Source organism: Emydura macquarii, unplaced genomic scaffold, assembly GCF_026122565.2.
Source record: "Emydura macquarii macquarii isolate MOO-44397 ecotype Brisbane River unplaced genomic scaffold, CSIRO-AGI_Emac_v2 contig_2768, whole genome shotgun sequence".
Taxonomy (NCBI): Eukaryota; Metazoa; Chordata; order Testudines; family Chelidae; genus Emydura; species Emydura macquarii.
In genome coordinates, this window is record NW_027132905.1 from 16,226,361 (window position 1) to 16,241,934 (window position 15,574).

General features: G+C 45.1%; 1 protein-coding gene across 5 annotated transcripts in view; it reads right to left on the reverse strand.

The window, feature by feature from the left end:
* ERGIC1 (endoplasmic reticulum-golgi intermediate compartment 1) overlaps positions 1-15,574 on the reverse strand; it is an 87,512-nt gene that overhangs the window by 23,347 nt on the left and 48,591 nt on the right. For 2 of the 5 annotated variants that reach the window (XM_067566550.1, XM_067566551.1), the window contains exons 3-4: positions 14,716-14,788; positions 14,199-14,321 (exon numbers count right to left, since the gene is read on the reverse strand). In XM_067566550.1, coding sequence (XP_067422651.1) covers positions 14,199-14,299 — 101 coding nt within the window. In that variant the 5' untranslated portion in view covers positions 14,300-14,321; positions 14,716-14,788. Of the gene's footprint in view, positions 1-1,412; positions 1,494-14,198; positions 14,322-14,715; positions 14,789-15,574 lie in introns of those variants that run through there. The other 3 variants (XM_067566548.1, XM_067566549.1, XM_067566552.1) reach the window with 2 other exon arrangements.

Here is a 15,574-nt window from a genome sequence, read left to right on the forward strand (position 1 = left end):
GTTGTAGCCGTGTCTAGATTGACGGGAGAAATCTTGTTAGTGCCACCATTTGTGCTTATTATGAAAACTTAAAATATAACAAAAAATACAGTGCAGACACAGTTAGAAGCCCATTTGATTGGGACATTTAAAAACTATTCCAGACAAAGCTCTGGAGAAAATATTATAGGGGAAAATCCTGCACTGGACCAAGTTGATGAATAAGATTACCTAGGAGATCTTTCAGACCTCTGTACTATCCAGTCAGACCAGATAAGCACATTAGTGGATGTATCTGCTGACACATGATATGTATGATATATATATGATATGATAGCGAAGCTATGGGAACTCATTCAGGCAAACTGCATAGACTACCTTCAGCAGTGAGAATGCTACATTATTTTTCATCTAATGCTCAAAAGTGTGCTAAATCCTTTTGACAAACAAAAAGGAAAAAGCTCCCTGCCAGAGGAGCTAACAATCTAATAGCCAATACAGATGAAGGGTGCTAAAAGATGGGTCAAAAGTGCTTTTGCACTGATGGTACATCTTTGGACCATGAGCTTCTAGCTGGTGAATGGCTTGACTTATTTATCCAGTAGGGGGTGTAGAGAGGGATGGGAGAAGCAGACAACTAAACTACAAGTTTTGTTGAGAAGATAATTATCACCAGGTCAGTGAGTCTGATTGGTATTTGATTGAAACCTACACAGTGCTAGCGTTCAGCTTCACATCTCTACCTTCCCCTCTCTATTAACTGGCCTGACAAGCTGTTGGTAATTGTTACCTAACATATTTTCCAAGTGATTAATAAAAATGACACAGAGGGAAGGGCAAATCTGCTCATTTGTGACCTGGTTAGAAGCTTCTTGGCAGGGAACTCTCCTTCCTGATGGAAGGTATTAAGCCTTCTATGTATTTATTACTGAGAGATTATGTAGTGCCAAAATTAAGTCATACCTGCAACACGGCTTCCAAGAGTGACCTCAGCCAAGAGAGGCATTAATCTCGAACAGAAATGCTATACCCTTCTACACCCCAGGAGTGCTTCCAGCAGGATCCCAATTTACCAGCCAGTCTGTTTCATAACAGTGTCCAGCTTTCTCCCCACTCTTCTCTGCTGTTTAAGATTTGGGCACACCCAGTCACTGTTTTGGGCAGCTTAACATTACCAATGAAAAGGTGCTTCCATGCCAAAGCTAGCAATGGAATAAGTATCAGATTCAGAAATTCCTTGATCACTTCAAAGAGCTCTGGTATACTCCAAGGACATTAATATTTTTATTGGGCATTTTGAGAGTATGAGCCAGCCAGAAAGTTAAATGCAGCTTCATACATGAGTAATGCTTAGTTCCCTCGAGAGTCGATTATAACAGGGTACTGGAATAGTTCACATGATAACATTTGTACTTTCATACATTAGTACTTACATACTTTTCATTTGTGGCTTTCAAAGCTCTTTACAAAGGGAAGTAAGCAGTAGAATCACCCTCATTTCACAAATGGGGTAACTGTGGCAAAGAGAAAGAATGGCAATTTACCCAAGGGTGCAAAGCCCATGACAGAGTTAGGAACAGAATCTAGGACTCCTCACTCTCCATCCCATGCTCCATCCACCAGACAGACCACAGCTGCATACCTAGTAATGAGCTATGGACTTGGCTTGCTAGGGGAAGGCCTCAAAGAAAATGTCATCCCCCTTCACTGAACTGGCAGTTTCACTCCCACAAGACACTCTGAAATGTGCAGCTAAAGCAGAGTTCTAGTGTCAAGGTCACTCTCTCTAAGAACTCCCCCTCAGCCACTACTATGGTCTTAATGGAATTGGCAGGTTTCTGAATTATGCTCCTTTATTTAAGGCACTCACTACCCAGCTGCCATCCCTCCCTCTAATGCCAAGAAGGGGAATTAAGAGTCTCATGAGTTTTTTTCCCATTATTTACCAGTCAACACAGATGTGAAGTAGGAAATAACATGAGCAATTTGTGACACAGTGACTAGCAGCCCTTGCTGGAGGAATAAAGACTCTAGCCAGCATGCATATAGCTGCCCTTCTGGGGACAGACAAAGGGGATGTGAGATTCCTGCGCCATTGCTGGGCTCGGTCAGTGACAGAAGCAATTGACTCTCAGAGGTTGGGCAGGGGGAGTATTGCAGATGTGGATTCTAGCTCTTTAGATTGGCTGCTTGTAGGGCTGCACTATAGCCTCAGAAGATGGTACGAACCCCAGCCAAAACCAGAGGAGCACAGCAGGCAAGCACTGCTGCTTCACAGTGGCTTCTGGTAGCAGAGGTTGTGTTTTTTTACTGGCTTTTCTTAGGGACTACTCCTGACGTGTATGTGAAAGGGGCAAGTGAGAGCACAAGGTCAGGCAAGGGGGGAAGACACACCGCTCCCACCCCAAGGGCTTGCAGTCACGGTTTAAGAGTGAGAGAACTTCCTTACGCAGCATAAGCCGACCCCACAGAAACAATTTGGTTTGCTTCTAGCAAGAGCCACTTTGAAATACTTCAGATTCCTAGGAGATATTGCTTGGCTCCTCACTCCCTCATCCCATTTGCTTACAAACTTGCAGCTTTTTCACAGGAAGGTTTCAGAGATTCTTTGGGGAGACTGCACATAGTGCAAACCGCACATATACAGAGAACGTAGTAGCAGAGCTGTTGGTTATCTATCACTCAGAGATTTCACCCCGATGCAACATTAGCCACTCCCCAAATTGGAGCCTTTAGAACTGACATTTGGGATATAATAACTTTATTTTTTCAAGAAAAAAAACTATTTTCTTCCAAGGTCCCCAGTCAGTAATATGAAACACTTCAGCACTTGCAGGTGAGAAGCCTATGATCCTTCAGACACTAAAGGAGACAGGTTTAATCCTTCTGAACCTCAATCTCCATCCAGGCCCACCCAAAATGGCTCCTCCTTCTCCCTTGTCTGCATTGCTCAGCTGGCACCTCTTCTTTTGGACACGCCCTCCCTGGCTCTTGCTTCACAGGGATCCAGACTCTTCTGCTGCCTCCCTGACAGCAAACTGCCTCTCTTCTCATATATTGTCCATTCCCAGGCACCACACAGTCTCTGTCTCGCCCTGACAGTCTGAGAAAGGACACCCTGCTGCCATTGTGCTCCTACTTGCCATTGTTCTCTCAGGTCAGCCAGAGATGACAGTTAGCCTTGCTGGGGTTTAAACATTGTGAAGAGAGGGATCACCCCAAGAGATTTTCCATCTGTCCTAAGTGATGACTCTCACAGGCCTCTTCAGTGTCTCAGTCACACTATCTAAGCCTATCCATTGTTCTCTTTGTCCACCTGATGGGCTCCCATCAGTACAGTCCTCTACTGAGACCCCTGCGCCACAATCTTCCATCCACAGACAGAGGAAGAAGAATCAATATTTATACAATGCGATGTCTCATCTTCCCAATTCTTGATAAGGAATGAGAAGTGGGACAGCAAATTCTCCAAAGCAAAATAAGTTGGACATGTGTTATTGCTCTGCCATTTGTGGTTTCCTGCTATGCCCTGCATTTTGGTCACTTCCTCATTTAAAAGGTCACCGTCTCATTTTAGCCATTGCTAAGTTGAGCGGTGTACAAAACACACTGTCCTACAAAGGAAGGAAATACAATTCTCAGGGAGGTGGGGAAGAGGGGAGATCCATTTTAAAGATGTCAACATCCATTTGAGTCAGCCATTGTAAACGATATTATGGCACAACCTTCCGTTTCCTGTTAAGCCACACATATGATGATTAGAATGAACAGCATAACTACTTTGCCACCATACAACACCTTTCATTAGAAAATCTCAGTGTTAGGCAAACATTAATTAAGTCTCTCAACACCCCTGGGAAGTAGGAAGCTACGTATTACTATCCTCATTTTACAGGTTGGAACATTAAGGCATAAAAAAGTTATGTGACTTGCCCAATGCCAGTTAGTGGTAGAATTAGGAATACAATCCAAGAGTCCTGACTGTCATTCTGTTTTAACTATTGAATCACACGTTTTCTTCTACAATAAATCTGTCTTGTTCCAGTGTTTATCAGGTCCCTCAAGTGGATGAACTAATGAAACTGCATCTATAGCTCAATAATTTGGACCAAGGCCAGAAGCTCGTAAGTTCCCTTTGCACAGTTAGGGCTACATGGCAAGTTACTGAGTGGCAAGCCAAGGTGTGACTCTACAGTGCAACAGCTTGCAATGTCCCATGTGGACACTGATACATAGCAAAGTCCCGGAGCACAATGCTATGCTTTCAAGTGGCAGTATGTTAAGCCGTACTTTGGGATTTTCACTGCACTGCAGCACACAAAATGTTTCTGGGTGGTAAGCTAGAACACTGTAGATTCACATCTTGGCTCACCATGTAGACAAACTCTTAGTTACCAACAGTATATGTATGTGAGCACTGCAAGAAGCACGTTTGTCCCATCAGACGTGCAGGATCTTTTACAGATATATAACAAGAATAGGTGTCCCCACTGTAAGTCTCAAGCCTTGGACAGAATGACAGATTTGGATGCTGCTGACTACTTATACTTTTACACAAAAGTAATTATTTTTCTGTAGGTACTTTATCCAGGTAGTTGCCTCGCAGTGGGCCAGGATCTTTCACTGGGGAAATAATCACTGAAACCTAACCTAGTTACTTCAGAATTGCATAAGTAACTCCAATCTGGTGCTCTTAACATAAGTGTACAGTTATTTGGTCAACAATTACTGATTTGCCATATTCATAATGGAATCAAGTGGCAGATCAACTGGGTTAATTACTTCGTTCCCCTAATTATAAATTACTTGGAAATATCCTTACCATCACTTCCACAGAGTATTAATTAGGTCACATGATACATGACTATTATCTCACCAGTTAGAATACTGTAATAATAACCACCATCTAGAACTAGATCTAGGTTAATTAAAAAAAAGGGACAGATTATTTCTATGCTCTTGATTTATGACGTAACAGTGAGTGCGATGAGTTAGGGAGGTTGTTAAAATTATGATGAGCAATTCCTGGAGGTCCTCAACCTGCCATGGATCCTGCCCAGGAAATACCAGAAGCATTCAACACTTACAGCTTTATTTTCCTAACAGTTTGAGTCATTTGCTCAATGGGACAAGGCTTGTGTTTGTAATGACAACTTAGTAAAAGCCCAAATATGGGACACTGGCCTCCTTTCCTTTATCTATGCTTCCCAGCAGAGCCAAGGAGCTCTCTTAACTTCTTGTACCTAAAGTCTTCAGTCACTACCATTCTCATCAGGAAGCCCATTTTGAGCTTCTTTCTGCTTCCCCTCAGCTGGGAAGAGGGGTTCCAGCTGAACAGCATAAGATGCTGCTCTCCCACTAGTGCTTAGGCATGCTGTTTCTGCAGGATATGTAACCTCAGTCAAGAATTAAACCTGAATCTCCCATATGGCTGTCCAGAGAGCTAGTCACCAGGACCACATAGCAGGTTTGGGAAATGAAAGGCCACAAAATCTACAGCATACCTAGTGGTTAGTTCTCTGACTGCCATGCTAGCACTGAAGATGCAATTTCTTTCACTTCCCAGACCAGTCCGTTGCTATACAGAGCACATATGCTAAATCAATGGGCAGGGTCAAAGATACTGACCTTTCAATTGGGGGAAGAAAGTTATTGACATCAGACTTCTAATGGTAGTGGAAATTTAAGAGGCATGAGAGATGTTTTAGTTGTTACAGCAACAAGAAAGCAGAGGGAGATCCATGAATGGGGAAGTCTTACCCAAGCACTGAGGGGAGTTGTACACAGACTGCATCTTGTGCAGGCTGTCTTCTTGCCTACACCCATGTGCATACATACTGCACATAGATATGCTGCAGTAGGGGGACATTAGGTAAGCACTAATACATGATTAGGTATTCGCTAATATGAGGATATTGGTATGCCTCTGGCTGTAATGCACAAGGCCAAAGGCTTTGATTTCTCTGAGCCACCCATATAGTGCAGATATTCCCATGCAACCTCACCTAGGGAAGGGCATTATTGCTTTAAGATGACTTATTTTATTGCACAAGAGGAGAAAGATTGATGTCTCACAATACAGTTGACACAGACAAAGCAGGTAAGCTCATAAGCTCATCTGATATATCTGCACACATCAGTCAGTCATTATAAACTAGCTGCCACTACAAAATTTCAAGCAGAGAGATTTGTTGTAGGTGATTTCCTAGAATAAAAGACACACTAGAAGCCTGCAGGGTAACAAAAGCTGGTTGAAAATTTATTTGCACTTAAATAATACTTTACATCTTCAAAGCACTTTACAATTAGTTAATCAAGCCTCACAACACCCCTGTAAGGCAGGTAGGTACTATGCCCGTTTTACAGATGGTGACACACAGAGAGGAAGGCAAGTGATATGTAACCCCACCCAGGAAATGCTCAAGGACCACAAAGAGCTGGAAGCAGGACCCAGGAGTTCTGTGCTCCCAGGCCTGTACTCCAAAACACTAGACTATGCTGCCTCAAATTGTACCATTAGTTACTCAAATTTGATAGGAAAGTGGAGGGAGTTAGTATTATTAACACCTGCAGTATACTGGGCTTCCTAAAAAGTAGAGTAATAAGCAAGCAATTAAAACAAAAAATTCATCAGAATTTATGAACACAGAAGTACTTTTTTGCTTGATATCCTGTCATTTCCCTAGATGGAGAGGGGAATTCTTCACAAATGCAGTGTCCCAGTTGCTATCAGTAAGAGATTCTGGGGAGACCCATAATGAGCAGAAGTGGATTTTCATATTTTCCAGACTCCCATACTGGTGGTTCATGTGGAATCAGTTCTCTGCACTCACTTTGGTCATCTCACCCTCTCCCATCATGTTCTCACCCCAATTTTACTGTATTATTGTTCACAAATACCTACTCCAAGAACAATTCTCCCTTTTGCTCCCCCATTCTTTGCCACCCCACCCCACTGGGGTCATGATCTACTTCACACTTTGATAAGACAGTCTTGTATCCTGTCAGATGAACTTTCAAGAAGTTACAGCACCTGAAGTGTCTTTGAGAAGACGTATCACCATGCTGACAATGCCAGGATGCAACCAGTCCTTTACAGCATGGGATACATACATACCCACCACCCCCACTGGCTGATTAGGTTCCTTTAGTTATCTGCTCCATTTTCTAAGCACTGCCTCTCATGGAAGTCCCAGGCTGCCTAACTTCCAGGAATTCTGTATCACAGGCACCCCAATGAGCTCACTGGGATAGTAATAGGATGATAGTCAATGACACTTGGAACACAGAACAGATTTTAACTATGTCAACTGTCACTAGAGAAAGTTTATTTTAGGATAGCAGAAAAATGAGGACAGGAAGGGAATTTTAGGTGAAACAGGAAACAGTGACTGAGGAATTAAAACCCTTAGTTCTGCTGTTATTTTACAAAAAAAAATTGTTCTCATTTTGTTCAGTGCAGGATTTTGAGAGGTCACAGACACACTGTGAACCATATTTCCGAGTAAAGTTTGAGCAGGAACAAGAGACAAGAGGAAATTTTAACGACTATGGCACCAGTATAGCATGTCTGTGAATATCTGAGGTAGGACCCCAGCTCTATTTCAGCTGAACAGGAAAGCTTTCAGCGTTAACATTTACTAGTGACTATTTACGCTTACATTGTCTCTCTTTTCCAAAAGGTAGGTCTCAAAGTGTTGTATGAAGACAGAAAGCATTATACCCATTTTACAGATGGGGAGAAGAAGTGTCTTGTCTGAGGTCACAGAGTCATTAGCAGAGTTGGGAACAAAACCCAGGGAGTCCTAGCTCACATGCCCCTGCTTTAACCACTAAGCACCGTAATAATAAAATTTTGATGGGTTGAACACCACTTTTCCATGACAACCTTGACTCAAATACATGTAAAACAAGCTCCTTGCACTGGGTTGGGGTGATGGGGGACAAGTTGCAGCAAAGGGCAAGGAAACTCCTACTGCAGGAGTTTTTTTTTTTTTTTTTTAAAGCATTCATACTACCCTTTGACCATGGGCGGCACATTACTCCTGCCTTGGGTGGGGGAAGGGGGGCCTTGGGGAGGGGACGGCATCTGGATCATGACTCTACCCGTGCTCGGTCTCCTCCCCCCGAGGTCCTGCCCACGCTCCATCCCGGCCCCGCTCCCTCAAGGCTCCCCCACCCCACATGCCGTTCACACCACTTCACCGCCACACCCCCCAAGGTCCCTCCCTCCCACCCACAGCTTGCACCTCTTCACCCCCTCCCCGAGGTCTCTCCTGCCCGTGACTCTTCGCCCCTTCCCCAAGGCACACCCCCACCCCCCACTCACACCTCTAGGGGGAAAGGACAAAGATGCACCAGTGGCAGGCAGGACAGACCAAAGAGGCACAAGCAGTGGGCGGGGAGGCCAAGCTGTAGGGGGCAGAGTGGGAGTGGGGCCTGGGGTAGAGCAGAGGTGGAGCCTTGGGGGCAGAGGCTGAGCAGGAGCTTCCACCAGCAGCTGTTTGGGGAGGCTTACCCTTCCCAAACCTCTTATACCTGCCACCCATGCCTTTGACCAACCATGAGATACTTTGAAAAGGGTTGGATTTGTGTAGAACCTTCTGTCTGACTATCATAGCCATCACACTCAACATGAAATCCAGTAAATAGCAGGAAAGAAAGGATTGAGCAGGAAAGAACAGCTTTCCCTCAAAGGAATTAAAGTTTTCCTAAGCTACATCATTAAATGAAAAAGATGAGTGAATGCCTGAGAATCTGGTTTCAATGAGGAGGACTCCAAACACTGTTAAACAATGAATTGGACTAGTGAATTAGCCATGATGCCCAGGTCACAGAGGGATGATTTGGTTAAAGGAGGAGAGGTTACTTACTTTGTACAATAACTGGTATTCTTCAAGATGCGCCAAGTCAGGATGCGTGTATGCCCGTGCACTGTTGATCTGAGATTTTTGTCAGCACTCTCCATGGGTCCGTGCCTATACCCTAGACACCCTCATGCTCCGATACATGGGAATATAAAGAGGGGCAGACCTGCCACCACTCCAGTTCTTTCTCAACCCATGCAAGTCCAGTGAGAGACTCTATGGCAGAGGGCAAGTAGTGGAGCATCCATAAGGACACACCTCTCAAAGAACTCATTACTGTACAAGGCAAAGGACCTCTCCTCCTATACATGTTCCATGTCAGGAGACTCCCAAGCAGTAGCTCAAATACAGAGGCAGGTGCCAAGGATATGGATTCAGTACAAATCATAGAACAGCATCACCAAAAGCCACATCAGCTCTGTAACTGGGCATAAGAGCATAATGCACATGGTAAAATATATGCAACAAAGACCGGATGGCTGCACTGCAGACATCCAATATCAGTATATTTTTTAAGATGGCTAAAGGTAGATTGAGCCCTGGGGAAATGAGCAAGAATTTAGAGGGGGATGAACCCGTAAGGCTTCGTAACAGGACAAGACACATCCTGAAACCCATTTAGACAGTCTTTGGATGGAGGTCAGATGTCCTTTCATGCATTCTACAATAGAGACGACGAGTCTAGTGGAAGATCTAAAGGGCCTAGTCCTGTTGACGTAAAAGGCCGAGCTCTTTTTACATGTAGTGCATAGAGGCTTGTTCCTTCTCTTCAAGAGCAAGGCTTGGGATAAAACACTAGTAGATGATTCTCCTGATTAACATGGAATTCTGAAGAAACTTCAGGTGGAAAGTGAGGGTGTGGACATAGTGTCATTTTATCATGACAGAACACTGTGTACAGTGAGCCAGACATCAAGACTCCAAGTTCCCGTACTCTCTTAGATGAGGTGATGGCTATACTGAGGAACAAAGTCTTGATGGACAAAGAAATGGGAGAACGGTTCCTCATAGGTACAAATGGGGGTTTCCTCAGTGCATTAAGGACAAGTTGAGGTCCTGTGATGGGGTTGATTCCTTGACAGGAGGAAATAGGTTGAACAGGTCTGATAAACCTTGTAGTGGCTGTGTGGATGAAGAATGTGAACCTTTTGATGTGAGAGTAGAAAGCTGTGATGGCAGCAAGGTGTACCTTTAATGGAGCTGGAACATAAGTCAGACAGGACATGGAAAGAGGTATAGTTCAGTGGCTGCATCAACCCTGAAAGAGCTTCCACTTTTGCATGGAAGTTTTCCCTGTTATGGGTTTCCTGCTATTAAGCAGCAGTACTGTTTGTATTTCTGGGGAGCAGACTTGTTCTACACCAGAGAGCCATCTAAAAGCCACGCTTTGAGATGAAGCGCTGAGTGGTTGAGGTGGAAGACAGATCCCAGCTCCTGGGTAAGGAAATTCGCTGTCAAGAAAAGGGAGAGAAGCAGTTGCAGGAACTTACAAACCAGCTCTGGAAACCACATGAGAGTGCTATAAAAGGAGCTACTAATTTCTCCTGTTTCAGTTTGTTCGGGACCGTGAACAGGAGAGGTGGGAGGGGATAAATATGGAGCAATACATGAGGTCAAGAAATGATTAGGGCATCTCCCTTTGATTTGTGGCTATTCCCTCCAGCAGAACAGCCAGCATTTCGCACTTGATGGTGTTTCGTCGGATGGTGTCTCTCTCTGGATGACCCCAGGTGACATGTATATTTCTGAATACTTAGTTGTTCGGGTCCCTCTCATGGTTGGTGCAAAAGTGCCTGCTGAGGGAGTCCACAACTCTGTTCTGTAGTCCTGGTCGATGAGATCTGAATGCGGTGTGATATGCACCAGTTCCATAATTTTACAAATTTGGCACATAAGGACTGGGGTCCTGCTCCTCTTTGTTGTTTGATAGAATACATTTCTGCTTTGTTGTCCAGCATTACTCTGATTGGGTGGCTTCTGATGTGGGGTAGAATGTGCTGATAAGCGTAATGAACCACTTTGAGCTACAGTATACAGATATGGAGCATCGCCTCCTTAGGGTTCCATTTGTCCTGAGCCCTAAGGTTCTGGGAATATGCACTCCAGCACATCAGGGAGGGATCTGTGGTGATGATCCTCATGGGAGGAGGCTGTAGGAATGGAATTCCCATGCACATCTTTTGTGGGTCCTTCCACCAATGTAGAGAATTGAGGACCCTCCGAGTTACAGACACTCATTTGGATAGATCGTGCTTATTGCAGGCATAAACATTCTCACACAGGCTTGAAGATACTGAGAGTGTAGTCTTGCTAAAGGTGTCACAGATGTACAGGATGTCGTGTGGTACAGAAGTTGTAGGCAATATCTTACTGGGGTTTGTGGGCTCTGTTGTATTGTTGAAACAAGATTGGACATTGTGACAATTCTGTCCTCAGGCAAGTACGCTCCGGTGGTGGAGGAATCCAGAGTGGCCCCAATTAAGTTTATGTATTGAGTGGTTGTGAGAGTAAACTTTTCTCCATTGAGGCAGAGGCCCAAAAAATGGAACAGAGATAGGGCTTTGATGGTTGCTGTCTATGCCTTGAGAAATGAGCAACCTTTCAGGTGCCAGTCCTACAGGTAGGGAAATTATTCCCATTTGGCAAAGATGGCTGTGACAGCCAACAGGATCTTGGTAGAGACCCTTGGAGCAGCAGAAAGGCTGAAAGGTAGGATGCAATACTGGTAGTGGTCCCTGCTTACTACGAAACATAGGAATTGTCTGTGTGAGGGATGCATGACAACATGAAAATAAGTATCCTGAAGGTTTTCTGAACTGCTGAGTATGGCTGAAGGTGTTCAAAGTCTTGAGGTTCAGAACTGGTCTCTATCCCCCATTTTTCATCGAGACAAGGATACTGAAACTAGAACTCTTTTCCAGTGAAGTCCAGTGGAACAGGTTCCATCTGTCCCAGTGTTAGAAGGCAAGGTATTTCCTGCCCCAAGAGATCCTCCTAAGAAGGGTCCCTGAAGGAGGACAGGGGTGCGTGAGAAGGCAGTAAAGAGCTGAACTGGATGGGACCACCTGCAGAAATCACCTCCAGGATTTATTTGTCTATGAGGAGGAGCTTCCAGCCAGGTAGAAAATGGTAATGTCGATCCCCGAAAGGGTAAAGGAGTGCAGCACAGGATCCGGAGTGGGAAATAGTTCATGATCCTCGATCAAGGGTCAAAATGGATGTTTTGAGGGTGTTGCTGACTGGGAGGTGATGGCTATGGACGGTCCTTTCTTAATGAATCTAGGATTTTTCCAGGGGGTTTAGCCAGTCTCATAGGCTCATAGTGGTCTGAATGAGATCATTTAGCTATCTGCAATCTGTTGTATTTTCCTTTGTTTCAGGTGCATAGGTACCCAGGGATTGAAGTGTTGCCCGGGAATCTTTGAGAGAATGAAGGGACTTATCTGTGGTGTCACTAAACAACTCGGACCCCTTGAAAGGAATGTCCTCAACAGTATTTGTACCTCCCAGGAGAGGCCGGAGGACTACAGCCAGGAAGCTTGGAACATGACTACTGCCATAGCCATAGAACATGAGCTGTGTCGGCAGCATCAAGCAAGGCCTGGAGAGACGCCTTAGCAACTGTCTAGCCTTCTCCGATGAGGGCTTGAAATTGTTTTCTCTGATTCTGAGGCAGGTGTTCAGTAAAAAGTGAGAACTTAAAATAGTGTGTGAAATCACACTTTACCATCAGGGCTTGGTAATTGACAGCTCCAGCTCTTGCGGCCTGAAGGTCCAGTTATTTTGGCTCTTTGTGCAATGGTGTTCAATTGAACTGATGTCACCTGTTTTGTTTGTCAATGGTCTCAACAACCAGAGAGTTGGGTGAAGGGTAGGAGAAAAAGTACTCCGAGCCGCTGGGTGGAATATAATATTTTGTTGGCCCATTTGCAGGTAGGCAGGATAATAGGTAGAGTTTGCTGGATTGGGGCTAGCAGAACATCATTTATGGGCAAGGCAGTCTTGCCCTGAGGAGACATATGAAGGCTGTCAAAGAGGGAATGTTGGGGCTCCCCTATCTCCTCCAACAGAACTGGTAAAGTGTCTGCTACATGTTTCATAGGTTCTTGAAAGGCCTTGAAATGATCAGGATAAGATGGTGAAGGAGACATGGCATCCTTGTCTTGTGAGGAGCTGGTGTTACTTCCTCCTCATCAAAGGAGCTGGTTCTTGCTTCTCTGTGCAATGTGCCTGTGGGGCAAAACTCAAGGGCATCTGTTATTGCTCCTGACATGTCCTTTTATGAAATGGGACCCTGCAGAACTGCTTATCATAAGGTCCAACGCGTTCCAGTATGCTCACTGTGGTGGAGCATAAAGGGAAGGGGAAGGAACCCACAGTTGTCCTTGCCAGGGTCTCTAGATGTATGCCCTCCTGGAGTTTTCTACCCTAAAGTGAACCCCAGGAGAGGAGGGCTGGGAGATAGAGGAACTTTGTACAGACACCTCAGAGTCAGATAAAGCATCATCCCCCACGTCCATCTGAGGGGCAAGTGGTGTCGATACCAGTGGTCAAGTCAGTGCTGGGCCCTGGGGAGGGATCTGAACGTTCATTGGTATCGAAGTTTGACATGTGGTTGTATGGTGAAAAGGTACAAAAGGATGTGTCAGTACTGGCTGAAAAGCTCTCTTGGTACCCTCAAAGAGCTTGCGTGAAGAATGTGTCAGTACTGGAGGATATGTCGCCATTGAAGGTTGTAGAGACAGAGGGTAAATAGGCTCTGAAACTGGCAGAGAATGTGATTTAAACCCTTCCAAGGTTCAAAGATCCTCATGGAACAGGAGGCTGGATGGTAGCGGAGACTCTGGATAGGAAACCTTAGGAGTCAGTATGTCGTGTAATACTGGAGATGGTACTGAAGTACGATTGGGACAGGACGACGATTTTGGCTTGGGTCTTGAGTCCCTATATTTAGGAGAGACTGAGTCTGGTGCCAATGTCAGTGCTGCTTTAGGTGGCTTCTCAATATGTGGCTTCTTAGCTGGTGCCATGGGGTCAGCACTGGAAGGAATGGAAGCCTCAGCGGTACCTGTATTGGGATATGGGGTCTCCTGAGGCCCAGATCAAGGGGATGACTTTCTCCTTCTCTTATCCAGTTCTGGAGAATGGGGTCTTTTTAATATGAGAAACTGGATGGTACCACAGGACCCCCAGGGTCTTTGCTTACCACCAGACCAGAGGCAGTCAGTGGATCCAATGTACAGGGGAGCAACTCAGACCCTGTAAGTCTCAGAAATTGCTCTATAAACAGGAGTTTAAGTTTGTCCTCCCTCAATTTATTAGATCTGCTCTTAAATCCTGAGCAGTTCTTACATGTGGAGGGGACATGAGTCTCTCCCAGGCAGCAGAGGTAGCTTGAATGTCCATGGCAGATCTGGCAGGGTTTGAAGCCAAGGGGCTTGGCCATAACCCATACTCAAGGCAGCAGATCAAGCCCTGAGAAAAAAAAAAACAAACAAAGACCCAGATTGGGCAAAGAAAAAGGGAAGGGGGTATCTCCCCTCCTCCCCCCCAAAAGCACAAACTATACTAAACAACAACAAAACAACATGGCTAGCTAACGAACACTAATACTCCATCTCAAGCTACAGATGGTTAATAAGGAGTTGGAGTGGCAGTGAGTCCGCCCCTTCCTATATACCCTCATACTGGAGCACAAGGGTCCCTAGGGTGCAGGCATGGATCCATAGAACTGCTGACAAAAATCTCTGATCAAGAATTCATGCAGAGCATCCATAGTGACATTACCCAAAGAAGGATCAGACTTTAAAAGACCCAAAACAACAAAACAAACAAAAAACCCAAAAAACTTTCAATAGCTTTTACTTACATTTCAGTGGCTATGAATCCGGTGAGCTCAGACAGGAAAAGAAACAGTATGAAGAGACAGCAGCAGACAGAGACTGGAAGAGATACGTGGGGGGGAAAAGTTAATTTTAAAAATTTTCACAAGATTTTGATCTGTTTTCATACACACACACGTTTTTCCATTGGTTTCCCCCACCATTATTCTGCCTTCTAGGAATAGCTAGGAGCTACCACTTTGTTCAGGGACAGCAATTCAGGCTATGTCGGCAGAATATGATGGCATCAGTAGGAAACTGATTGCCTGGAATCTCAGCTCTGATATCAGAATGTAGGCTCCTGATCAGTGCCTATATTCTAAGGGAAACCCTAAGTGTAATATGCAACCCCCTTCCCTCTCCCCTTGACTCCCACTTTCTCCATCTTCCAGCCCCTACTGGTGGCAGCCAACCCTCCATCTGGAAAGGCTGCTCAATTACATGTCTTCTTCAAAGCACTTGCCAATGACACTTTGCAGCCAGCAGGGCAAGTGGGTCTCCTGCAGAGGTCTGGAAGAAATCATCCTCTCCCCACACCATTATAGTACTACACACTACCAAGTCACTGTCAAAGGCAGGTTCCCAGATGGGCCAATAGTCTGAGACTGTGTGGCAGGGAGATGGAGATAACAGACAAGATGGGCTGAACCCCTACGCCACCCAGTGTCTCAGCTCTACAACGGTGGAAGATTCCCAGTAACCCAGAGAACAAGAGGCCTACGGTGACTCTGACGACAGGGCTCTCAACAGGCCACTGGTGTATCTATTCTCTTTAATGTAGCTAACCAAGAGTGTATTCAGTCCAGAAGATACCTCATGGGGAGCCAAAAGAAGTAATCCTCCCTC